Source organism: Suricata suricatta, chromosome 1 (assembly GCF_006229205.1).
Source record: "Suricata suricatta isolate VVHF042 chromosome 1, meerkat_22Aug2017_6uvM2_HiC, whole genome shotgun sequence".
In the NCBI taxonomy this organism is placed as follows: domain Eukaryota; kingdom Metazoa; phylum Chordata; class Mammalia; order Carnivora; family Herpestidae; genus Suricata; species Suricata suricatta.
The window spans coordinates 139,361,023-139,388,259 of NC_043700.1; the positions used below are offsets into that span (position 1 = coordinate 139,361,023).

Sequence of the window (27,237 nt, forward strand, 5' to 3'; positions counted from 1 at the left end):
TGGTGTTGGTGGCAGCAGCTGAAGGGGCGAGCACTTTGGCTGCAGCTGTGCGCACCTCATTTCTGGCAGCACACCGCACCTCAGGCAGTGGCAGCAGGAATCCTGGCTGGTGCCAAGAGAAACTGCTCCCTTCCCCTATGTGATCCCGGCTAGGAGTTGGCGGCAGTTGCTACTGGGGCTTGCACTTAGCCTCCGGCAGCTCACCTCGCCTCCAGCAGCAGCACACTTTCAGATCACAATGCTATGAAACTTGAAATTAACCACAGGAAAAAGTCTGGAAAACCTCCAAAAATGTGGAGGTTAAAAACCACCCTACTAAACAGTGAGTGAGCTAATCAGGCAATTAGAGAAGAAATTAAAAAATATATGGAAAGAAATGAAAACAAGAATACAACAATCCAAAATCTCTGGGACCCAGCAAAGGCAGTCCTAAGAGGAAAGTATATTGCAATCCAGGCCTATGTCAACAAACTAGAAAAAGCATAAACTCAAAATCTAACAGAGCACCTAATGGAACTAGAAGGGGAGCAGCAAGAGCACCCCAAACCCAGTAGAAGAAAAGAAATAATAAAGATCAGGGCAGAAATAAACAATATAGAATCCAAAAAAACAGTCGAGCAGATCAATGAAACCAAGAGTTGGTTCTTTGAAAAAATAAACAGAATTGATAAACCTCTAACCAGGCTCCTTAGAAAGAAAAGAGAGGACACCCAAATAGACAAAATCATGAAATGAAAATGGATCTATTACAACCAATCCCTTAGAAATACAAGCAATCATCAGAGATTACTATGAAAAATTATATGCCAACAAACTGGACAACCTAGAAGAAATGAACAAATTCCTAAACACACATGCACGACAAAAATTCAAACAAGAAGAGATAGAAAGCTTGAATACACCAATAACCAGTGAAGAAATCGAATCAGTTATCAAAAACCTCCCAATGAATAAGAGCCCAGGGCTAGATGGCTTCCCAAGGGAATTCTACCAGACATTTAAAGCAGAGCTAATACCCATTCTTCTCAAACTATTCCAAAAAAGAGAAAGAGAAGGAAAACTTCCAAACTCATTCTATGAAGCCAGCATCACCTTGATACCCAAACCAGGCAGAGACCCAGCAAAAAAGAGAACTACAGACCAATATCCTTAGTGAGTACAGATGCAAAAACACCCAACAAGATACTGGCAAATCGAATTCAACAGTATATAAAAAAAATTATCCATCCTGATCAAGTGGGATTCATTCCTGGATTACATGGCTGGTTCAATATTCACAAATCTAACTATGTGATAAATCGCATTAACAAAAGAAAAGATAAAAACCATATGACCCTGTCAATAGGTGCAGAAAAAGCATTTGACAAAATAAAAAACCCTTTCTTAATAAAAACCCTTGAAAAAGTCTGAATAGAAGGAACGTACTTAAACATTATAGAAGCAATTTATGAAAAGCCCACAGCTAATATCGTCCTCAATGTGGAAAAACTGAGAGCTTTCCCCCTGAGATCAGGAACAGGACAGGGGTGTCCACTCTCACCACGGTTGTTTACCATAGTGCTAGAAGTGCTAGCATCAGCAATCAGACAACAAAAGGAAATAAAAGGCATCAGAATTGGCAAAGCAGAAGTCAAACTTTCACTTTTCACAGGTGGCATGATAGTCTACAGGGAAAACCCAATCGACTCCACCAGAAGCCTTCTAGAACTGATCAATGAATTCAGTAAAGTTGCAAGGTACAAATCAATGTACAGAAATCGGTTGCATTCCTATACAGCAATAATGAAGCAGTGGAAAGAGAAATCAAGAAACTGATCCCATTTACAATTGCATAAAAAAAACCATAAAATGCCTAGGAATAAACCTAACCAAGGACTTAAAGACCTATATGATGAAAACTATAGAAAGCTTATGAAAGAAATTGAAGAAGACAACAAGAAATGGAAAAACATTCCATGCTCATGGATTGGAAGAATAAACATTATGAAAATGTCATTACTACCCAAAGCAATCTACACATTCAATGCAATCCCCAACAAAATTGCATCGGCATTCTTCTCGAAGCTAGAACAAGCTATCCTCAATTTCGTATGGAACCACAAAAGACCCTGAATAGCCAAGTAATATTGAAGAAGAAAATCAAAACAGGAGGCATCACAATCCCAGACTTTAGCCTCTAACTACAAAGCTGTCATCATTAAGACAGTATGGTATTGGCACAAAAACAGACACATAGACCAATGGAATGAATAGAGAACCTAGAACTGGGCCCACAAATGTATGGCCAATTAATTTTTGACAAAGTAGGAAAGAGTATCCGATGGAAAAAAGACTGCCTCTTTAGCAGGTGGTGCTGGGAGAACTGGACAGCAACATTCAGAAGAATTAAACTAGACCACTTTCTGACACCATACACAAAAATTAACTCAAAATGGCTGAAGGACCTGAATGTGAGACAGGAAACCACTAAATCCCTTGAGGAGAAAGTAGGAAACACCCTCCTTGACCTCAACAGCAGCAATTTCCTACTAGACATATTCCCTAAAGGCAAGGGAAATGGAAGCAAAAATGACCTATTGGGACCTCATCAAGATAAAAATCTTCTTCACTGCAAAGGAAACAATCAAGAAAACTAATAGGCAACTGATGGAATGGGAAAAGATAGTTGCAAATGACATATCGGAGAAAGGGCTAGTATCCAAAATCTACTAGGAACTCTCCAAACTCCACACCCAAAAAATGAATAATCCAGTGAGGAAATGGGCAGAAGACATAAACAGACACTTCTCCACAGAGGACATCCAGATGGCCAACAGGCACATGAAACGATGCTCAGCATCACTCATCATCCAGGAAATAAAACTCAAAACCACACTGAGATACCACCTCGCGCCAGTCAGAGTGGCTAAAATGAACAAATCAATAGACTATAGATGCTGGCGAGGGTGTGGGGAGACGGGCACCCTCCTACACTGTTGGTGGGAATGTAAACTGGTGCAGCTGCTCTGGAAAACAGTATGGAGGTTCCTCAAAAACTATCAATAGATCTCCCCTATGACTCAGCAATAGCACTGCTAGGGATTTACTCAAGGGAGACAGAAGTGCTGATGTGTAGGAGCACATGTACCCCAATGTTCATAGCAGCAATGTCGACAATAGCAAATCATGGAAAGAGCCTAAATGTCCATCACCTGATGAGTGGATCAAGAAGATGTGGTGTATATATATATATATATATATATATATATACACCACATTGCCATGTAATACTCCATTGTGTGTGTGTATATATACATATGTGTATATATATATACACACATACATAATGGAGTATTACATGGCAATGAGAAAGAATGAAATCTGGCCATTTGTAGGAAAGTGGATGGACCTTGAGGGTGTCATGCTAAGCGAAATAAGTCAGGCAGAGAAGGACAGATATCATATGTTTGCCCTCATAGGTCTAACAAAAGGACAGGAGAAACCTAATAGAGGACCATGGGGAGGGGAAGGTGGAAAGAGAGTTGGGGAGAGAGAGGGACACAAAACCTGAGGGACTATTAAATACTTAAAACAAACAGATGGTTGAAGGGGGAGGGTGTGGGGGAAGGGAGGTGGTGGTAATGGAGGAGGGTACTTGTGCGGAAGTGCACTGGGTGTTATATGGAAAACACTTTGACAATAAACTATTAAAAAACTTTTTAAAGAAAAAATAAAAAAATAAAATTAAAATAATGCTGTCTTATTAAAAGTTATCTATCTATATCTATCATTTATAATTACAATTTATCTGAAATAACCATGAATAGTTTAATCTGAGACTGAACAAACTATATCTCACAGGCCAAACCCAGCCTGGATCTTATTTTTATAAATAAAGTTTTATTGAAATACAGTAATGCTCATTTCTTTACATAATGTTCATCAGTATATTTGTGCTATAACTGCAATGTTGAGTAACTTCAATACCAGATATATGACCCATAAATCCTAAAAAATATGTGATCCTTTACAGAAAAAGTGTCTGTCCTGATTTAATTTCTTATCTAAGACTCTTATATTACTTTCTACTATCCTTATAAATAAAACTTTCATGTTTCATCATATTATGTATATTACACATTTTTATATGATAATCTTTGATATTTATATTATTATTTCATAGGTAGTGGTTTTGATGCTGGTTGATTCACTATAAAAATTTTTTAAGACTGCACCCCAATACTGCTAGGACCAATACATGAATTCAACAAAGCTGCATGATATACAATCAATGTGCAGAAATCAGTTACATTTCTATACATTGATAACAAAGCAGCAGAAAAATAAATCAAGGAATGGATCCCATTCACAATTGCACCAAAGACAATAAGATACCTAATAATAAACATAACAGGTGAAATATCAATACTTATGAAAGAAATTGAAGACAACACAAAATAATGGAAAAGCATTCCACACTCATGGCCTGGAAGAACAAACATTGTTAACATGTCTATACTATCCAAAGCAATCTACATTTAATGCAGTCCCTATCAAAATACCACCAACATTCTTTACAGAGTTAGAACAATCCTAAAGTTTGTGTGGAACCAACAAAAGACCACAAATAGCCAACACAATCCAGAAAAAGAAAAACAAAACTGGAGGCATCCTGATTCTAGACTTCAATCTATATTATAAAGCTATAGTCATCAACACAGTATGTTATTGGCACTAAAACAGGCACATCGATCAATGGAGCAGAACAAAAAACCCAGAAATGGACCCCCACTGTATGATCAACTGATCTTTGACAAAGCAGGAAAGACTATCCAATGGAAAAGGCAGTCTCTTCAAAAAATGCTGTTGGGAAAACTGGATGGCAACATGCAGAAGAATGAAACTGGACCACTTTCTTAGACCATACACAAAAATAAATTCAAAACTGAGCAAAGACCTAAATGTGGGATAGGAAACCATCAAAATCCTAGAGGAGAACAAAGGCCTCTATGATCTTGGCCAGAACAACTTCTTACTAGACATGTCACCAAAGACAAGAGAAACAAAAGCAAACATGAAGTATTGGGATTTTATCAAGATAAAAAGCTTCTGCACAGTTAAGGAAACAACAAAACTAAAAGGAAGCCTACATAATGGGAAAGGATTATTTGCAAATCACATATCTGATAAAGGGTTAATATCCAATCTATAAAGAACCCACCAACTCAACACCCAAAAAACAAACAACCCAGTTAAGAAATGGGCACAAGACATGAATAATCAGTCAGAGGAAGACAGATATCACATGATTTCACTCATATGTGGAATTTAAGAAACTTAACAGATGATCATAGGGGAAGGGAAGAAGAAACAAGATAAAAACAGAGGAGGCAAACTATAAGAGACTCTTAAATACAGAAAACAAACTGAGTGTTGATGGGGGTAGGAGGGCAGTGAAAATAGATGATGGGCGTTAAGGAGGACACTTGTTGGGATAAGTACTGGGTGTTATCTACAGATGATGAACCACTGGATTCTACTCCTGAAGCCAAGAATACCCTTAGTATGTTAACTAACTTGAGAATTAGAAAATAAAATTAAATTAAATTAAAACCTGAATAGACAATTTTCCAATGACATCCAGATGGCTAAGAGATACATAAAAAGATGCTCAACCTCACTCATCATCAGGGAAATACACATCAAAATTATGATGAGATACCACCACACACCTGCCAGAATGGCTAAAATTAACAACACAAGAAACAACAGATGTTGACAAGGATGCAGAGAAAGGGGAGCCCTCTTGCACTGCTGGTGGGAATGCAAACTGGTACAGCTACTCTAGAGTTCCCTAGGAAGCTAAACTAAAAATAGAACTATTTTATGATCCAAAAATTGCACTATTGGGTATTTGCCCAAAGGATACAAAAATACAGATTTGAAGGGGTACATGTACCTGTGTTCATAGCAACATTATCAACAACAGTCAAAATATGGAGAGAGCCCAAATATCCATCGACTGATGAATGGAGTAAGAAGATGTGATACATATATATGATAGAATATTACTCAGCCATCAAAAAGAATGAAATTTTGCCATTTATAATAACATGGTTCTAGAGTATATTACGCTAACCAAAATAAGTCAGTCAGAGAAAGACAAATACCATATGATTTCACTCACATATCGAATTTAAGAAACAAAACAGATGAATATATGGGAAGGAGGGGAGAGAAGAGGAGAACAAACTGCAAGAGACTCCTAATGATAGAAAACAAACTATAGGTTCAGGGAGGGAAGAGGGTGGGAGATGCGCTAGATGGGTGATGGGTACTAAGGAGGGCACTTGTGATGAGCACTGAGTGTTGTACATAAGTGATTAATCAGTGAATTCTACTACTGAAGTCAGTATTGTACTATATGTTAAATTACATTTTAAAAAATGGCAAAAAGCCCTCCAGTTTTGGTTTTGATCATTTGTAATTCTCAAATTGTGGTAAGTCATTGAGAAGACAAAAAGAGGTAAATGATTCTTCCCCAGGTTCATGCAACTCCCAAAGAATTTATTTGAAGGAAATACTGAACACATTTCAAAGGAGCAGACTGGGAAAATACCCTCATGGGCTTCGATTTCAGCCCGACCACTATTTAATTGGAAAAGAGAAAAAAAAAGTAACTTCACTTTCCTGTGCAACTGCCGATAGGACTTTTCACTTAAACAGCTGAAAAAGAGTACCATAAAGGTCACTGTTAACCATATACCGTAGCTTTAGAAGATGCTCTAACGTAAATAGTACTTTTCACATGCAAACGACTCAGATTACTGCTTCGAAAGTCATGGCAGAAAACACAAGCAAATAACACTGGCATCTAAGAGGGCAATACTGTGTTGAACACATCCAGCAGAGATGTTAAGTGACCTGAAGAAGAAAGAAACCCATGAAATATCATGTAAAACATTGTTTGCATGTATATTTATCTGGAAAAAGCAACCACAGATCTCAATAGAATCTCAGAGCAAACAGTGAAGCAAAGATACTTCAGAAGTACTGAGCTGGTGCTTTTATAAGTGAGATTACTCCATCTTCATAGTATGTCATGCCCCATGTATGTCAATTGCACTTCAATTTTCATTTACTCTCAGAGTAAATTCATGTCTGCAAGGCTAAGGATGATCTTTTAACTCATCAGCAAATGTTCTCCATTCCAAAGAGATTCATTGTTTTGTAACTACTTCTTAGTAAACTATATCCCTGTTTGAATCCTCATGGGCATTTTAAATTTAACATGTTTGGGATGCTTGGGTGGCTCAGTTGGTTAAGCTTTCAACGTCAGTTCAGGTCACGATCCCATGGTTCGTGGGTTTGAACCCCATGTCAGGCTCTGTGCTGACAGATCAGAGCCTGGAGCCTTCTTTGGATTCTGTGTCTCCCTCCCTCTCTCTACCCCTCCTCTGCTTGCATTCTGCCTCTGTCTCTTAAAAATGAATAAATATTTAAAAAATTAAAAAATAAGATAAATTTGACATTTTCAAGACTAACTCCTCATCCCTCCTTAAATCCTGCTTCCCTTAGGATCTTGCCTATCTTTGTTAATAGCAAATTCATCCTTCTAGATTCTAAAATCAGAGAACCTTGAAGTCATTGTTAATTCCTCTCTTTCTCACAGGTCACACTATGGCAAAAATGATCTCAAAATATATCCAAAATTAGGGGGGGGGCCTGGCTGGCTCAGTCAGTAGGACATATGATTCCTGATCTCTGGGTTGCAGGTTTGAGCCCCATGCTGGGATAAACATTACTGAAAAATAAATATTGAATACTGGAGGGGGTATTTAAAGAAGAGAACTGAGTTGAGAAATAAGGAGGAATGGAAAAATTGAAATGGCAATTCCAGAATATTTTTCCAAGAAAAACAGTAGCAAAAGGATAGGCTAGAGCATGTGAGCACTGTAAGATCAAGGCACATTCTTCAGCGCTGATAAAGACTTCTGAGGTGCTTGTAGTAGATGAGAAAGGACCAGGCTATGGGGATGGAAGGAAAGAGGGCGTGCTAGAAAAAGGCAAGAATGGAGAAAGGAAGGTGAAGGATTAAGTAAGAGAGAGAATGACTAGGGTTTCGGCAGCTCTTTGTATCAGGGACAGCTAAAGGCTAGATATAACTTAAGTATATCTAAAGAATAAGAAAGAACAGACCAAGTCAGAGGCAGCATTCAATTTACAATACACCAGGCTCCCAAGGGAATTTTAGCTAACCTAAATCATTCATCAGGATCCAACTATTTGACATTTCAAAGAAATTATCTACTACTTTTCCCCCTGGTACCTGTTTCTGTTAACAGAAAATTAAAGTAAAATAAACTTTCAATTTAAAGTTGCCAAACTATAGAATGACCAGTTATACAAATAAACAATGAATAATATTTTTAGTGTAAGTATGACCTATGCAATACGTAGGACATATATACTAAAAAAAAATTGTTCATTATTTACCTGAAATTCAAATGTAACTGGGACCCTTTGTTTTTTGTTTTGTTTTCTTTGCTGACTCTGGTGGTGCTATTTCAATTAGCTATAGGCTATATTGAGCAATAGCAGCATGTAGGAAATAGAAAAATGTGGCCAAAAGTAAACAGAAAATGCATTGGGTCCTGGTTACATAAAGGAGCAACAGCAAAGAAAAATAAAACAAAAATAATTTTTAAAAGGTTCCCTGGAGAAATAAAATGTTTGCTAAAATATTAACTAATAACGCAAGGCAGTACAAGAAAGTGTCCAAATGAACAGTATATGTATTAGTAAGTAGATCAGAAAAAGAACTAATCAGTTTCATTGAGCACAGAGAAAACAAAATTTAAACTAAGCCTTGAAAGAAATACCGGTCCTTGTAGAACTCTCATACCCCAAAGGAGAGAGAGAAGAGTAAGAGTGGCAGAGGACGACACTAAAAAAGAATGACAAAACGAGTAACAAAAGCCGATGGAAAGGGGAATCAAAGTGACAAGCTTTGGATGTGTATTTCTTTCTGCACTGGCAGAAACAAAGAGGTAAAGTATTAGACAGGGAGATACCATGGACAAAGATGCTGATGTGTGGACAGACAAGGCTTTATTCACTTATCTAGCAAGTCCTTTATTCAAAATTTATTGGATGCCTACCATGTGGAGAAACTAACAATGAATGGACCAGGTGAGCCATAGAAGACTGACTGTGCAAATGAGCAGTCAGAAAAAAGGTGAAGACTGATTGTGAAAATGGGTAGTTAAAAAAAAAAAAGGTATAAGCAAAACGGGACCAAGTTGCTGAGGGTCTTGACTGGGGTTAATCTCATGAAAAGGCATATCGATCTATTTTTCTGGATCTCATTTTATAGAGAATTATCCTGTTTACACTGAATGGATTTATTTGTAAATCTTAAAAGTATAAGATATACTGAAGGATATGAAGGTGATGGTGGAGGGCACTTAAGGGGAAGAGCACTGGGTGTTGCACGGAAAACAATTTGACAATAAAATATTATGGAAAAAAATAAAATAAAATAAAATTTAGAAAAATAAAAAAAAAGAAATATATTCTAGATACTAATTCTTTGTTAGCGATGTATTTGCAAACATTTTTCTCTCTTTTCATCTTTTTCATAGGATCTTTTGCAGAAAAAAAAAAGATATACTGAAGGATAAATTATAAAATTCACAATGCTATAGCATCCTTCCCAAAGACAAAACAGGGGAATATACGTGAGAGAATGAACAAAATGTTGACAATCATTGAAGCTAGGTGATGTGCATATGGAGGTTCATTGTACTACTCTCTGCATTTTACTCCATGTTTTACATTTTCTATATTATTTTTTAAAGTAGGAACAGGGGCACCTGGGTGGCTTGGTCAGTTAAGCATCTGACTTCGGCTCAGGTCATGATCTCACGGTTCATGGGTTCAAGTCCCATGTCAGGCTCTGCACTGACAGCTCAGACCCTGGAGCCTGCTTCAGGTTGTATGTCTTCCTCCCTCTCTCTGCCCCTCTCCTGCTTGTGCTCGCTCTCACTCTCTCTCTCTCTCTCTCTCTCTCTCTCTCTCTCTCTCTCTCTCTCTCTCCCCCCCTCCAAAATAAATAGATAAATAAACATTTTTAGAAATAAAATAAAATAAATAAAAGTAGGAACATATGTGTTCAAGGGGACTTAAGGACAGAATGGTTTTTGCACTCGATTTTCTCAGTGTGAGAAAATCACAAAGATGCTATGCACAAGAAGATTAATATGACATTCTATTTCCCATGAAAATGAATGTTAACTCCTAAAATCACCCTGAAGGTACATCAAATCAAAACACTTTTGCTTCTATGTCTGCCTGCCAAGCAGAATTTATGACACTATAATAGTTCTTAGTTCCTTGATTAACAGCATGTCCATGCAGACATGATATGCTTCTCTGGGTAACACAATAAGTAAAAAATAATAAAATAAATAAAATAAATAAAAATGAAAGATTCTATATTGCTCTCCTTAGTATCAACTAGTAAAATATGCACCTTTCGAAATAAATATAAATGAAGGTAATGCTACAAATAGAAATCTGAAGGTTAAGTAGTTTGTGTACTCATTTAGGGTTTTTTGCCTTTGTGGGTAGGCAGATTTATAGTAATCTGCAACTTACTTTATGACCTACAGGATACATTTGAGCTGCAGTTGTCTAGAATTGTATGTGTTATTGTGAAAAATGAAAACTAATTGGTTTTATATCTGTGATTAATATATAGAAGGCAGAATGAAACTGGACCACTTTCTTACACTGTACACAAAAATAAATTCAAAAGGGATTAAAAACCTAAATGTGAGATGGGAAACCATCAAAATCTTAGAGGAGAACACAGGCAGTAAGTAACCGCTTTGACATCAGCCATAGCAACTTCTTCCTATATAGGTCTCGTGAGGCAAGCGAAACAAAAGCAAAACTAAACTATTGGGACTTTATCAAAATAAAAAGCCTCTGCACAGCAAAGGAAACAATCAACAAAAGTAAAAAGCAACCTACAAAATGAGAGAAGATATTAGGAAATGATATATCTGATAAAGGGTATCCAAAATCTATAAAGAAATTATCAAATTCAATACCCAAAAACCAAATAATCTAGTTAAAAAATGGGCAGAAGACATGAATAGACACTTTTCCAAAGAAGACATACAGATGGCCAACAGACCCATCACTTATCATCACGGAACTACAAATTAAAACTACAATGAGATATCACCTCATAACTGTCAGAATGACTAACATCAACAGATGAAACAACAGGTTTTGGTGAGGATGTGGAGAAAGGGGAAGCCTCTTGCATGGTTGGTGGCAATGCGAACTGGCGCAGCCACTCTGGAAGACAGTATGGAGGTACCTCAAAAAGTTAAAAATAAAACTACTCTATGATTCAGCAATTTCACTGCTAGGAATTTACCCAAAGAATAAAAAAATACAAATTCAAAAAGATACGTGCACCTTGATATTTATGGCAGCATTATCTACAATAGCCATATTATGGAAACAGCCGGAGTGTCCATTGACTGATGAATGGATAAAGAAGTGGTGTATGTATATGCAATGGAGTATTACTCAGACATAAAAAAGAACAAAATCTTGCTCTTTGGGAACTAAATCTTACTATTTGGGACAATGGAAGGAGATAGAGTATTATGCTAAGCAAAGTAAGTCCATCAGAGCAAGAGAAAAATCATATGATTTCACTCACATGTGGAACTTAAGAAACAAAAGAAACAAGCTATGGAGGAAAAAAGAGGGAGAGGGAAACCAAGAAATAGCCTCAACTATAGAGAACAAGCTGATGGTTACTGGAGGTGCTGGGGATTAAGGAGTGCACTTGTGTTGAGCACTAGGTGTCATATGGAAGTGTTGATCACTATATTGTACACCTGAATTAATATTACACTGCATGTTAACTAACTGGAATTTAAATAAAAGCTTAAAAAAAGTCACTTCCAACCTATCCAACCAAGCAGGATAAGGTATAAAATCATAGTTTTTTAAAATCCACAAGAGATGAGAATAAAAATGAACTTGAATAAATTCTACAAAGTTACAAGGCCTTCATGAAAGAAAGAAAAGATCCATGGCTGCTGCATGCCCGCCAGATAGGCCTGTGGAAGATAAATCTACTGTAGATGGAAGTATGGAGAATTAAGCCAAATCTTTAATGAGTTTTAAATGACTACATGTAGACTGGGGTGACAGACCAGAATTCCAAGGAGCGCTAGGTGTTCGACTGAACCGCATCCATCCAACCAAACTTTCTCAACGTCTTTGCCAAGTGCACAGGTTGTACATAAAAGGTGGGAAGTTAGGAGAACTGAGCGAAATCCCCCTTAGACAGAGTCCCTACCAAATGTAAGAAAGGCACTTTCCTAAAATGGAGGAAAAGCCCTCTGAGGCATTCAGGTACTGCTGAAAGGGCTAAGGCTTCTTCCCTCTGAAGGCTGGGGCAGAGCAGGTGGGCAAAGAAAGGTCTCCCATGGCTCAGAAGCTGAGGCATAAACAAAGACACAGAGCATTCCCCATGGGACTTTCTGGGAGAATGGCAATGTTCTATATGCATCTTGTTTTGGGTGATGATTACAGGAGTATATAAAGTATCAAAACTCATTGCAGTGAACATGTGAGAAAGTATACCTCAATTTAATAATCATTTTTTAAACAGACTCTAATGTGAAAAACAAAAAGTACCTAATCTCTTCAGTCACCTCCCTGGAAAACCCTTGATGTTCCATTGTGGAATCTGGTCTCTCCCTCTGAGAGCTGGTAAGTGGAAGCCAGCAGAGCCTAAGGCTCATTGTGTTGATACAGTTGGATAAGCTGTGGCTGGTCTCAAAGTTTCATACGAACCTTTCACAGAATTTTTTCTCCAGGCTGAGGGGATATGCCCACCAATAAACCTACAGGAACACTGGTAAAGGTAAGAAGGATTAAAGACGCAATGATTCCAACAATGAGTGGAAATAATGGAAAACCTTTTTTATCTTGAGGGACGGTTATTCTAGACTTCCAATCTGTCTAAATGCTCTAATGCCCCATTTTCCTGGCTCTTCGCCCCTGAAAACACACCCATACTATTCTGAAGAAGAAAAGCTGTCTTCATGCTAATGAAGCTGAAGAGAAAATGCCTTCCCTCCTCTGACAGTGTTCTCTGAGCCTTGCAAGAGGGAGCCTTGATGGTGCCTCAGGGCCGCATGTCACTTTTACAGCACTTTCTTTCATAATCTAATTATGGCTGGATAAAAGGAGGAAATTAAATCTTTGATGACTGGATGTTCTGGGAAAGACTGAGGGCAGCAGAGTTAGCATGGACAAACCCAGAGAGGGTCCAGTCCCCTGTCAGAGCAGTGGCATCCAATTTCTTTTCTCCGCGAACCTGAGTTATGGCAGTAGCATTGCCTAGCGGAAGGATGATAATGCTTACATAGAATAATAACAATATCTAGCCTGAATGGAGAGATGAGTATGTGCCAGCCACTATGCTAAGTCCTGCCTATTTACTCCCTCAATTTTTATAGCATCTTTGAGATAAAGTACTATGGTTATCACCATTTTACAAATGGGAAACTGAGAAGTTACCACAACCTGTTAAGTAGTGGAGCCCTGTATTTGAAAGGAGGCAGTATGACATGAGAACTCACTATCTGTAAGTCCTTCCACATGAAACACTATTCTGATTCCTCCAGTAATAGAAACAGGCAGATTTTGGAATGAGAAAGCCCTGAGTCCAAATCCTGATGTTACGATACTGATGTATGGACAGTTAACCTTTATAAGCTTCTGTTTCATCATAAAATACAGGGACTATAAGTGATTTAAAAGTTATCGTGAGAATTTTAGACAAGTCATATGAAGAGCCTGGCCCCTAGTAGGTGCTCAACAAATAGTATTTATTGCTGCTGATAATAAATCATATTACCTCTTTAATATTCATTTCTGATCTCATATATATACACATTGTGTGTGTGTTTATGTGTGCATGTATCAATGCAAAGTATATCTAAAGGCATTGACAGAATGCATAAGGACAGAATATAAGTTGTCCTTCATTATTATATACATACACTCAAATACATACGTTTCCCTAACTTCTTCTCTAGAGATGCTGAACACAGCAACATAACATTTTAATTGAGGTGTGCAACTGATACACCCGAAGGGACTACTGCCGTGGAGTTGAGAATATTCATCAGAACTGAAAGGGTAAACACTTCTACTTGCAAACACTGAAGCATCAAGGTGTACTAAAAATATCACAGGTCTTAGAACCACTCAGGCTTCAGTTGAAATCTTTGTTTTAATAATTTATGGCTATGTGACCTAGAGCATGAAAGGTGATTTACCTTCTAAAGCTTCAGTTTCTCTCATCTATAAAATGCACATAATTACACCTGGTAGTTTGTGTTAATGGTTATAATATGTGTAAGACATCCAGTGTCTACTAGATGCCCTATAAATGTAAGCTAAGTTGTAATAACTATTCTGCCTTTATATCCTCTATCATAGTCATAACCGAAGTCAATGACAACTTCCATTTGTTTTCCATAAATCTTAGAATGACATCTTATTAAAATTCTATATCAATTACTAGAGTCACTCCAGATTTTGCCCAAAGTCAGGGCTTTAAAATTCATTAATTCTAAAGCTTTTCTTGATTAGTTACAAAAAGAATTAAGTTAGACACAATCTCTTTTTAAGTCAGTGGAAGTTTTCATTAATTTTTATTGCATATTAACTTATGGTTTTAATTAATTATATATTTTAAATGTTTAATTAGACTTTAATTAAAATTATTTAAAATCTAGAAGGAACTATTTTTCTCTATATTTTAATCAAATTATTTTAGGCAATAGGATGGCTGGCTTAAACATTGACAACTGATCTCTTTTCTGTATGTGGCTTTTAAAACATATATACATTCTCTCTCTCTCTCTCTCTCACACACACACACACACACACAATCAAACACAAATAGAGAGGCAAAGTTTGGAGGAAATCAGAGACAACTTTAACAGTAAAGAAAAAAGTCAAGAGAGCCACAGAATACGAAAACAAGGGAGAAACAGGGTCAAGTGAGAGTTGCCCAGGAAAGATACAAAACATCATCTTTGAAAGGGTGTTGTGGGCACTCATTACATAATATCTGCAGAACTGCTCTGATCTCCTGAGAGATGGGCACTCTATCAATACAAGGTATTATGGTTTCTGTCTTTATAACTGAGAGATTGATATTCTTTGGTAAGATTCCATACCCAGCGTAGAAGGAACACAATTAGAAGTCTAAAATAGCACTTTCCCCTTTTTCTCCAAAACAAAAGTCTCCTTCCAGCGTGTGACCTTCCATGCAAAACAGTTCATTTTTAAAGCTTAGTTCTAGTCTTTTAAAGATCCTTGGTTACAAGCCATGGGAAAGGATATCATGTGACAGAGGCACAGTCCTTTCTAAGTGACGGGAAATGTCCTGCTACAATCACCCTTAGTGAGGAGAATGCAACACCATTTGGTAGTCAGGAGAATTTTTAATCGTACTAGAAACAGAGAGGATACCATGCTCTCTTTTTTCAACCTCTCTCACTTTCCCTTGTGAAAATATTTCAAGGTGACAATGAATGGATATAGCAGTTAAACTCCTAAGAAGGTTTAAAAAGCATGTCAAAGGAGTAAATATTCACTTGAGTTAAAAGAGAAAAGAGAGGAGAGGAGAGGAGAGGAGAGGAGAGGAGAGGAGAGGAGAGGAGAGGAGAGGAGAGGAGAGGCAAGGTTGACTACAGCAAGGAAAGTGTTTTTTTCTGTCCCTCCACTATCACTGATTATTAAGGTTGTGTTCGTGTTTAGGTTGCTAAAGGGTAGGAGACATCACGTTATGAATATTATAATTAGATTATACACTACACAAGAGGTTTGAAATATTAAGTCACTTACCATGTCAGTAGATGAAATAGTTGGCAAGTCCTCTGGTGCCAATGTGGTGTCATTAGATATTGAGATATTAGCTGTAAGAAAAAGATAATTTTTTACCATAAAAATGAACTAAATGCATTAACTCAAAATCTAAAAAAGCTGGGCCAGGCACTAAAAATGTCTTCACCAACACCATAAAGCACAAAGAATTTTTCTTTATTATAACTGTATTCACCTCTCACCTAGATAAAATTTGCAAAGATTCACACATCTCTGTTGTACTTTTAGCTGATAAGAAACATTTAAGGAAATGGTATTACCATTTGTTTCAGGTTCCAAAAAGAAAACAAAAGAAAGCTTCTCCATTATTAAAAAGCACTCAGTATATTTTGCCTGGTGGAAGAAAGTACATTGATCACTGGATTTATGTACAGTCAAATCTCACAAAGTGGATTTTCACTGATTAAGAATCAACTAATTTGGGATTTCTGAAAATTTGGACTGCATATGAGAAAGTATATCTTTGCAAAATGTGGGAAAACTAAAAACCTTTCACACACATGATAAACTATATAAATATAGTGGTAATAAATGTTTAATTTTAAAAATTATTTTCACATAATTTGCTGTGATTTGTAGATTTATTAAGAGGTTGCTTTTGGAGGAACCTGATTTATTTATTAAACCTACTCTCCTCTTGGCAATATTTATTTTAAAATTTATGAATCTAAAAGTAAAACATAGTGTTTAAAGTATTGTATAATTATAACTTTTTATCAGATAATTCTTTTTCCTATTACATGATATTTTTGTTTTGTATTTTAAAGTTTATTTATTTTGAGAGAAAGAGTGTGACTCAGGGAGGGACAGAGAGAGAGAGGGAGGGAGGGAGGAAGAGAATATCAAGCAGGGTCCCAGGAAGGAGCCTGATGCAAGGCACAAACTCATGAACCAGGAGATCATGACCTGAGCTGAAACCAAGAGTCTGATGCTTCACCGACTGAGCCATCCAGGAACTCTGACTGCTTTGTTTTGGTTTTTGTTTAAAATGTTTATTTATTTTGAGAGAGAGTGGGGAGGGCAGAGAGAGAGGGAAAGAGAGCATCTCAAGTAGGCTCCATGCCTGACGATGCAGAGCCTGATGCAGGGAGGGCTCAACCCCAAGAACTGCACGATCATGGCCTTAGCCAAAATCAAGAGTCAGACACTTAACTGAGCATCCAGGCGCCCCTAAAGTTTTATGTGTTGTAAAATAAACCATTACTGAGAGACTATCCCTAATTTATGGAGACATTGTAAAATGACACTTAGGTTTTTGTCTTTGAACATCACATTTAACATCCAAATAACTACTATTTGGTCCCCTCTTGTCTGCTCCCTCCTGCCCCCAAGCCCCTAGACTGCCTTTTTAGTTTGTCATGTTTTAGGTCCTACCAACATAAGCTTTTAAGGAGAAACAAACACGACTGTTGAAGTTTAAAATATAAGATCCAGAACAGAAAGGGCAGGTTGTGTTCACTATTTTTTTCCCAGAATCTGCCCAGTCCTGCACTTAACTAACAGGAACTAAGAAATATTTCTTTATTATTCAACCTCAAAAAAAAAAAAAAAAGGAAATCCTCCCATTTGCAAAAATAAGGATGAACCTAGAAGGCATTATGCTAAGTGAAATCAGCCAGCCAAAGACAAACACTGTACAGTGTAAGTACTATATGGTAGAAGCTAAAAAATAAAATAAAATAAAAATAAGTACAAGTTGTAGAAATAGAGAGTAGAATGGTGGTAGCCAGGGACTTGGGGGTGGAGGTGAGGGGTGGATGGGGAAATAGAAAGAGAACAGTAAAAGAATACAAACCTTCAGTTATAAGAGGAATAAGGTCTGAGGATCTAAATAAAATAATAAAATAAAAGTAAAATAAAATAAAAATGAGAGGTGATGGACATATTAATTAACTTGGTGGGAATCCTTTCATAATGGATACATATATGAAACCATAATTTTGTACACTTTAAATACATTATAATTTTGTCAACTATACATTGATAACATAGACTATTCATCTACTGTCAATAAATGAGGCTAGAATAGGGACCATTTAATGACTCCAAATGAATGAGGGCAGATAAAGGCAAAAGAAATGAAATAAAGCAAACAAATAAAAAGAAGAAAATATTTAGCTAGAGCCCCAGTCTTTCTCAATTTTGGAATCCAATCTGATCTTTGAAGGTTCTAGAATTGTTAAACTTTTCATCTAAAGCTAGCTACTTACTGCTAGGGCATCCCTAGTTCCTCAGGGAAACAAGCACATGTGCAACCTGTTTTCTATTCTGTTTCACTACAGGTCACAGAAAAAATCAAAATAGGCTAAAGGATGCTTGGCCCAAACAATGAGACCAAATATAAGTCCATTCCCAAAAGGAAGAAGATGGTATAAATTTTTAACAAAAGCCTAGATTTTTAGTACTATTTTGTTATAAAACATCTACAGCACATTTTCTTACATTATTCCATTTGCTCATTTAAAAACACATGAAAGCATGTAGCAGCTATACTTTTGTACCTGCTTGATTTTGAATGTGACTCTGAAGCAAGATATGCCAGGCTTCTTGCCAGGACTGTAGGAGAGTCAACCAAAAGCAGAATTGGTGCATAAATCTTGTTCAGCATTCTTACTTTTCCTAGCCAACACTTGACTTTTGTGGCCACATAATTCAAGGTAGGATAATACTTTCCAGTGTTGTTAGATGATGTGAATTTCAACTGCCCCCTGAAATGTCTGACTGGTCTGAGCATTCGAAAGTAGCAGCATATGTGAAATCACGGGCACTATTTAGATGGCATCTGGGAACCTGCTTTTCCTGAGCAAGATTCTTTGATGCAATTTTATGAGCTTCTTGTCGTAAGAGAGTGAAGGTCTTTGTAAAACATACTTTTCCACATAAAACAAGGAGTAAGAGTGAGAGAGAAAGATATCCAAGATATCTTCCATTTTTGTGAGATGAATGACATAATAAAGACTACCAGTGAGCTATAAACTAAGATTCCAATCTGAACTTTCAGGGACTACTTTCAAGTTCTAGATACACATCAATTCTGCTCATCTAAATTCCTTTTATCTTTTCAGTTTTCCTCTGAGAAAAGCTATTAAAGCATATTGGCTCTCAAACTCCCAAGAACTACTATCAAAAGAACAATAAAAAGTATACACTTTTCCTATTTAATTTAGTATGTAGCTGCTTCAAGAGAAGGACTTCAAAATAAATATGTAAACAAGCATTTCGATAATACATATTAGAATATGATAGAGTCCATACATAAGACTAAAAGTAAATTTCTTAAACTCACAGAAGAGAGAATGATCAATTCCAGTTGGGAGTTTGGTCTAGGAGAGCCATTGTTCACCATTTGGATCTAGATACATACAGTACAAGTATTTTGGCAACCAAGTGCAGAATGATCTATGCATACAGAATTCATAATATACTTAATTAGGATTCTGAAAAGGTCAGATAGAAAAGCATAAACACACTGCACTTTGTCCTCACTATTTGCTCAGCACCATGGCTTATGAGGCAAAGAAACTCTTTGCCCTAGAAATCTGGCTAAGTTAGAATTAGCCAACTGTCAATGGGACAGTCTGTGTCCCATACTTGGTTTCAGGGAGTGTTCAGAGGTTGATCATTTTATGTTCCTTGGATTTTCACTTCTTGATCCTCCTTCCTGTGTATCAAATTCTAGCTGATCCTCTGGAACAGGGGAATGAACATCATTAGTAAGAGGCATTTAAAAATGTGCCTGTGAGTATTCTGTCTTAAGCTGGCTTCCTCCCCCCACAACCCCCACCGGCCCTGTATGTTTAATGAGAGGTCTACAGAAAGATCAGGCTCCAGGAGCTGTGAGCAGGAAAAAACGGTGCCATCCACGTGTCAGTGTTAGTATACCTCCTGCCTAAGGCATTTCAACTGCACCTGTAAGGTTGTCCTTAATGCTCCAGTATCTCGCCCCAGGGGCTACCCCACAACTCCTCTGCTTTACACATTAGCAGCAACTGTACCATCAGGAAAATATACAAAAGCTACAGGGTCAACTATGAGCAAGAAACAACCACTGAGGCAGATCTGTCGGCTTTCATGCACTACCACATCACAAGTTAGAGAAAGGAATGCTAAGAAAACTGGGCTAGAATTCTGGCTCCACCACCTCCTGGAGCAAATTGTCCCCGAACCACCTCGTTGCATAATCTTGAGGAAGTCACCTCACTCTCTTGACCACAGGCCTCTCATTTGTGAAGCTGATTTGAATCCATCTATCTCGTAAGATTACTGTGCAGATGAAATAAGACAATGTAGGCAATATTTTTAGCATGATAGCAGGTAAAACAAATAGATGGTTACTATGGTGACTAACAGTTTGATGACCTGAAGAAAGCAAAATTTCACCCCTGGAAAAAAGTCTGCTACCTCACAAGGTTTGTGATAATTGAATACATATATACTATAATATTATAATATATATTGAAATATAGTTGATCAAAATCTCTTAGTAAAATGTATGGCACTTGGATGGTGCTTAATAAATATTAGCCAAATCTGAGTATATACCCTCAACATAGCTTATCAGGATCAGAGTAATGTAGAATTGGATAGCTTGCTCTCAGTAAGAAAAAAATTCAAGAGTACTCTCTATAATAATGAAATTTTAATGTTTTACTCCATTCTACTCAAGCAATATCGTGAGGAAACTGAGAAACTGGAAAACAGATACAGAATAAAACTGAGTAAGCTTCTTGCTTACTCAGAGTTCTTTACAGGTCCTGGATAACTTCAGTACACGAATGCCTCTTAATAAAATCAAATATTTATGCTTTAAATGTCTAGATCAATAAAAGGGCAAAAATGGCTTTTGGAGAGATGACAGGGTGAATGAGGAAAACTTTGGGAGAAATAGCTCTTAGGGAAATTACCTCCCACCATCTCATCCTTGAGCCTTAAAATAAATAAAATTAATGGAAAATTTTCTTCACATTTTGTTATTATCCTCTTCATTTTCCTAAGTATTTTTACCAAACCTCATGCTTGAAGTTTTCCCTGTAACTAGGCAAGTTCAAGTTACAACACATTCTAATCAATGGACACTTTTTCACACGTTCACCTATGACACGACTCTGGAAGTTAAACAGCTGAGCTACTGTCTGCTATCAAGTGGGACATATTTAGCCACTATTTTTCACATATAAAAAATTTCTCTTTCATACCCACTCATCACTCCATTTCAGATGTGTATAGACATTACTATAGGCTACGCCTCCAAATGCGTGTTTCATACGAACCCACAGCTAGTGAATTATAGAGATCTGATGATTATCCAAATTCACTGTTTCCCCTTTTCTGAGTCCTGCAAGTGTTATACAGAAGCTGCTAAAATACCTGGCTAGAAGAGTAAAAGGAAGCTAAAGTGATGGATGTTTCAAATTTCTATGGTTTTCTCAAAAGTTCATAGTGCCATAAATGATAAAACATCAGCTGTGCTGGTAAAGTATCCTTGCAAATGCAAAGCCTGAATAGTTCTATACCAGAAGGCCTAGCCCTTCTGTTTAACCATTAGTCTATGATTTAAACCTACTTTATAATCCAAAAAGGGAATGATACATAATAAAAATAAAATTGCATAGAATATGATGCAGGTCATGGAAGATAAATTAGGATTATCTTTTATTTCCTAATTTTCTTTTAATGGGCTTTCTAATTATGAAACACATATTGACTATAATGTGGGACCACAGGAGACACAATCCAGCAGTTCCTTTTAATGGTTGTAACATATTGGTTCATAGCATTTATTAAGATAATAGAAAAATTATATAGAAAGAAATGGTAATGAAATTCTACTCTCGTGACAACCATTTTAGAGCATTTGGAGGCCTCCTCATGCTGTGAATAAAACAAAGGTGTAGAAGGTGAAGCCAGGGGTGCCTGGCTCAGTTGGCTAAACGTCTGACTCTTGGCTTCAGCTCAGGTCACGATCTCATGATTTCGTGAATTCAAGCCCCACATTGGGATCTGGCTGACACTATGGAGCCTGCTTGGGATTCTCTCTCCCTCTCTCTCTGCCTCTCCCCTACTTGGCTGTCTCTGTCTCTCTCAAAATAAATAAATAAACTTAAAAAAAATGGAAGCCATGGCTACTTTCAACCCCTTGACTTCGTCCTACATTTCACCTCAGAGAAAAAGCTATCTTTTACTTAGAGATACTGTAGACCACAATGTCTCAGTGCTTGAGAAAGTATTTATTCCTCTTAATCATTCATCCATTATTAAGCATGTTCTCCCTGGAACAGTCAACAATGAATCAATAAAATATATCCCTTCTGTTAACAATAAAGTATAGTATCTATTCCCTTGAGGCAATTTTTCTTGGTTCTCTAATTTGTTTATCATATTTAGCAAGGCTTCTTTTCCCTCCAGATACAAGACCATACTTGGTTAGAAAATTTATTTTGACCCTTCCTAAAATATTAATATGCCCTTGAGTGTAGTCATTGTAACCTTGACACATTAGGCAAATGAACACAGGTACTTAAGTGGAAATGTATTTCTAAAGTGTAAGTCAAATGAAAATCTGACCTCATTCATTCAAACAGTAATTAACACTATTTTTAAAACACATTTTATAAAAAGCAATGTGAGTATATGTGTGTGTGTGTCTGTGCACATTAGTGTGTGTGTGTGTTGTGATGTACAGGTGTGCGTGATGTAAATACGTGTATGGTATATACGTGTGTGTGTGTGTTTCGGTGTGGTGTGTAGGTGTATATCTGTACACAACACTGCACACAGGTATAAATGCAAGTGCAAGTGTGTGTGTAGTGTACAGATGTATGTGGTATGGTGTGTGTATGTGTGTGTGTGTGTGTAGTATATAGATGTGTGTGGTATGGCATACAGGTGTATGTATGTGTGGTGTATAGGGGTGTATGTGTGTGTGGTGTAATGTATAGGTGTATGTGGTGTGGTGTGCATGTGGGTAGTATATAGGTGTGTGGCATGGTGTATAGGGGGGTGTGTGTGTGTGTGTAGTCTACTTAATTGAAGTAGCACAATTCTTAAAAAGCAATGAAACAGACCCTCTATAAATTTTCGCTGAGAGCAGAAAGGGAAGGAATAAAAGGGCAAGAAAAGGAAGAAAAGAAGGCAGGGAAAAAGAAAGAGGAAAGCTCATATCTTATTCTGTATTTACAAAATTCTATCATTTATTTTTGAGTGAATTAGATCAGTTTAAAAGAACTGAACAGTTCCCCTCAGGGAAGGGGAAAGGACCTTCTAGCCTTCTTTTACATGATTATATATAGTGTACGACACTTTTGTGGACTTGATATTCAATGGAATAATATTAAACGATCTAAATACTATGTGCTGAACTCCTTAACACTTTTTTTCTTTAAATATGGCTCCCATGTTTCATATTTATCTACAACAGCACATTAGTTGTTAATTTGGAAGCAGGGGGGCAGTGGGCTTCCAGTAAAAACCTAATTAGTATCTTCCACTAGGAAAATTTCAGAGAAACAAATTTGAACCCCCTTAAAAGAATATAACTAAAAGATTAAACTGGCTGGGGCATCTTTTGTGGGAAAAGGAGAAATAAGAAGAAGAACAAATTTTTATGCAGTATCTATTAGGTGGCAAACAATGTTACATATACAATTTCATTTAATCCACATGGTAACTTTTAAGAAAGTTAATTCTAAGAAAATTACTAACCCAGCTCACAGCTTATGAAAAACAAATAAATTAGGTAATTAGCCTAGCCCATGGTCACACTGCTGGTTAGACTTGTATCATGCTCACTTTCCTTTACTCCAAAGCACCTACTCTTTACACTTTATCACACTAATAGTTTCCCAAACTGGGATATTGGTGATGAAATGTAATATTGTGAACTGTTCCTAAATGAGATATTTTTTAGCTTGCACTGTTGCACGGAGTCATCTTTCTTTAAAAACTTTTTTTTAATGTTCTTTATTTATTTTTGAGATACAGAGAGAGACAGTAGGAACAGGGGAGGATCAGAGAGAGAGAGGGAGACACAGAATCCGAAGCAGGCTCTAGGCTCTGAGCTAGCTGTCAGCACAGAGCCCAACGTGGGGCTCGAACTCACAAACTGTGAGATCATGACCTGAGCCGAAGCCGGACGCTTAACCAACTGAGCCACCCAGTCGCCCCCATCTTTCTTATACATCTCTGCTACATAAGCATCAGGGCACAGTGGGAAACATAACCTCTATTACATCTCTATCAGTTAATAGTGACTCTATTTCTAAGAAACGGAAATTTTAGCACAAAAACCACGTATCCACCCTAACTGCTGTGTCAAGCCACATGGCTAATTTTCCATTAGTTTTTGCAACTGGGCTTCCTTAGTTCTTCAGTAAATGAGACCCTCAGTAGTATATGACCTTGGCCCCTGAGCAATAAATAGATGAGATGAGGGGAAGGGAGAAAAAGACTCATGAAGAAAAAGAAACTCAGGAGGTGATGAAGACTTATAGAAGCAAGTGAGAAGAGGACAGATAAGGAAGGAAAAGAGGAGAAAAAGTTGTTTTCACAAAGCACAGAAAAGCTCATGGTCTTATTGTGGCCATGAACTGAGTTTCTTTCATGCGACCCCTATTTCCTTTACTGTACAATCACTTCTCAGTTTGCAGGGTCATGTCTCCATCTGTGGAGTTGCCGGTTCACTGTTACATACTGTCCCAGTGTTGAAAAACAAGTCATCCGCCAGTTCAAATATTATTGATTCATTGACTGAATTCTTTTACTAGGAGTGCATGTTGTGATAAAAGGCCAGGCTTTTGTTGTTTTTAGAATACTTATTACTCTAGTTGTACATGCAACTGTATTATTCGATCACTATCATTTTTCAGCTTGCTATCATGAAGTACTAACTTGATGGTGGTGTATACTTTTCTATCAAAAAGTATCAATATTATGAGAAGGGAAACGCACAATCTCTAACCTTTGGAGTTTGTCATGAAAATGGAAATATCCATTTGTCTTTTTCCCAACCAGCAACAGATTTTATTTCCATAGTTTGAGGTAATCCCTAACCTTCATGTTCATACCCTTCATGAATGCATTTCACCTGGACAACTCTAAAAATATGGGGTGCGACCAGCAGCCTTGTCACAAAATAAGCCAAATGCCCAACAGTGTTGGCTTAGAAGGGTGGATGATGAAGACTGGTCTGTTTGTTCTATCATTCATACTTACTAACCTTAAACTTTAATGAATAATAACAGCAGTAATGATGTCAGTTAGCAATTACGTATCAGAAACTGTCCTAAGTACTCTGTCTGAAATAGCTCGGTTCTTCTACACAATATAACAATTCTATAAGGTAGGTGCTATTATTAACCATTTTTTACCGATGAGGAAGGTGAGGCAAAAGTACCCTGGGAAAAGAAACTTGTCCAAATGCACACAAAGGGCATTAGCCAAGCTGGGACTTAAATACTAGATTTTCTGACTTCAAAGCCCTGCTACACTTCATCACTGGTCCCATTTGGAGGTGGTGGAAATTGTCAGAGTCCTTCCAAGACAACTCCTCACTCGATAGGACAGACTTTCTATACAAGCTGGGGAAACAGGTCAAAGGAAAAGCCATCTACCTCCACTTCAGCTAATACTTGCTATACAAGTTTCAAGCTTCCCAATGACTTTTTCCAGGAAACAATGATCTGTCTAGGAAGGAAAATTACATGTAAAATCTTCATGTGTTTTTCACAATTAACATTCAAATATGTCTTCCTTGGCTCTATATTATGATCTCTGCCAGCATCCAATTAAAACAAGTACCAGTTTCCATTAGCCCCAGGTGAGTAGATCTGCCTTGTGACAGCTGTGTGGACAAAGCCCTCAGCTGGCTTTATGAATACCTCAAACCTTAAACAACTGAGTATTATTTTTCTTTTAGAAAATTCACTGTATGACTACTTAGACTTGCCTATGAAGTCCCGATTACACACCTTTTTCATAAAGACATATTTACATATAAGTACACAAAGACAGAATAAATTAAATGGGAAGTTCAAAATCCCACAATTGAGTATGTCTGTGAGCCAATATTTTGAATACACATAGTCTGGACTTCCCCTGAAAGTACATGATGGATGGTTACCCCCCCGCTTATTTAGGAAAAGTTCTACATGATTGTGTAATGGTAACATCTGTGTTTCAAGCATATTTAATTGATTCTAATAATTGTATCTATCATGTACTGAGTACCTAGTCTTTTCCAAGCAGTTTTAAGTTATGAAATATTTATAATCAGTATATATTTTAACAATAAAAAGCTTTTGTAACTATATGTCATTCATGTTGCCTGAATCTTTACATTTCACTTTGTACCTGTCTCCACTTTGCTTTTAAGCATGCGCTTTATTTCAGTGTGTGTTGCTTGTCCTTAAATAAAAGAATCCATGAGCGCAAAGCTCAATAACGACCTATCTTTTCATCAGTGTTACTGACCATCCCAACTCTAGGGAGATCCTGTTCTCTCGTCACTCGTCACTCAAGACACATACAGGTCTTCTAAGGCTTCTCCACCAAAGTGGCAAAGAAGATTGCAAAGGCAGCACTGAAAGATCTGAGGGCAATCTCACACAGCCTGCCATCAGCATTCAAATTCTTTGTAGTATTTTCTTCTGTTTTTAAACTCATAATCATTTTGTCTGCATTCTAGTCTATGATACACCCATGTTTGTTTTACTGTAAACATGAAGAGGATTTTCTTCAGAATCTATTCGTAAAAGTGCATATTGAAAGAATGTGCCCTATATCTGTGCTCAGGTTTACACAGCCCCCCATATGCTGTTATACTCCTGGTGCTACAAGACCTTAGTCAGAAAGTATCAGTTTCTACTCTAAGGGACAATGATCTGTAGCTAATTGCATGACTTGGGATAACTAACACTATTATCATTTAATTATCTGACACAAACATCTAACCCTCAATTCTCTCAGAGCAGATATAAAACAACTTTCTCCAAAGTGAACCCCTTCTCCCAAATCCCTTGCATATCATAAAATGATGGTGAATTACCCTAAAAAATTCAAAGACCAAATTGAACACCTTTTTGGGAAAAAGTCCTGATGCTAATCCAGGTTTGGCTAGATGGATATTAAAGTGCTAGGGTATCTAGAATCTAGTTCCTTACCTGGAACTTACTTTTTACTTTTACATCATTCCTAATGCTAGAATATAAATTTCCTTGAGAGCATAACATTCTCTCTTTTCTTTCTCTTATTTCTTCTTTT

The 27,237-nt window shown here is 37.1% G+C and overlaps 1 protein-coding gene across 1 annotated transcript in view; it reads right to left on the reverse strand.

Moving 5' to 3' along the window:
* SLC4A4 (solute carrier family 4 member 4) overlaps nucleotides 1-27,237 on the reverse strand; it is a 318,791-nt gene that overhangs the window by 57,855 nt on the left and 233,699 nt on the right. The window contains exon 15 of the mRNA XM_029945109.1: nucleotides 15,943-16,013. Coding sequence (XP_029800969.1) covers nucleotides 15,943-16,013 — 71 coding nt within the window. The remainder of the gene's footprint in view (nucleotides 1-15,942; nucleotides 16,014-27,237) is intronic.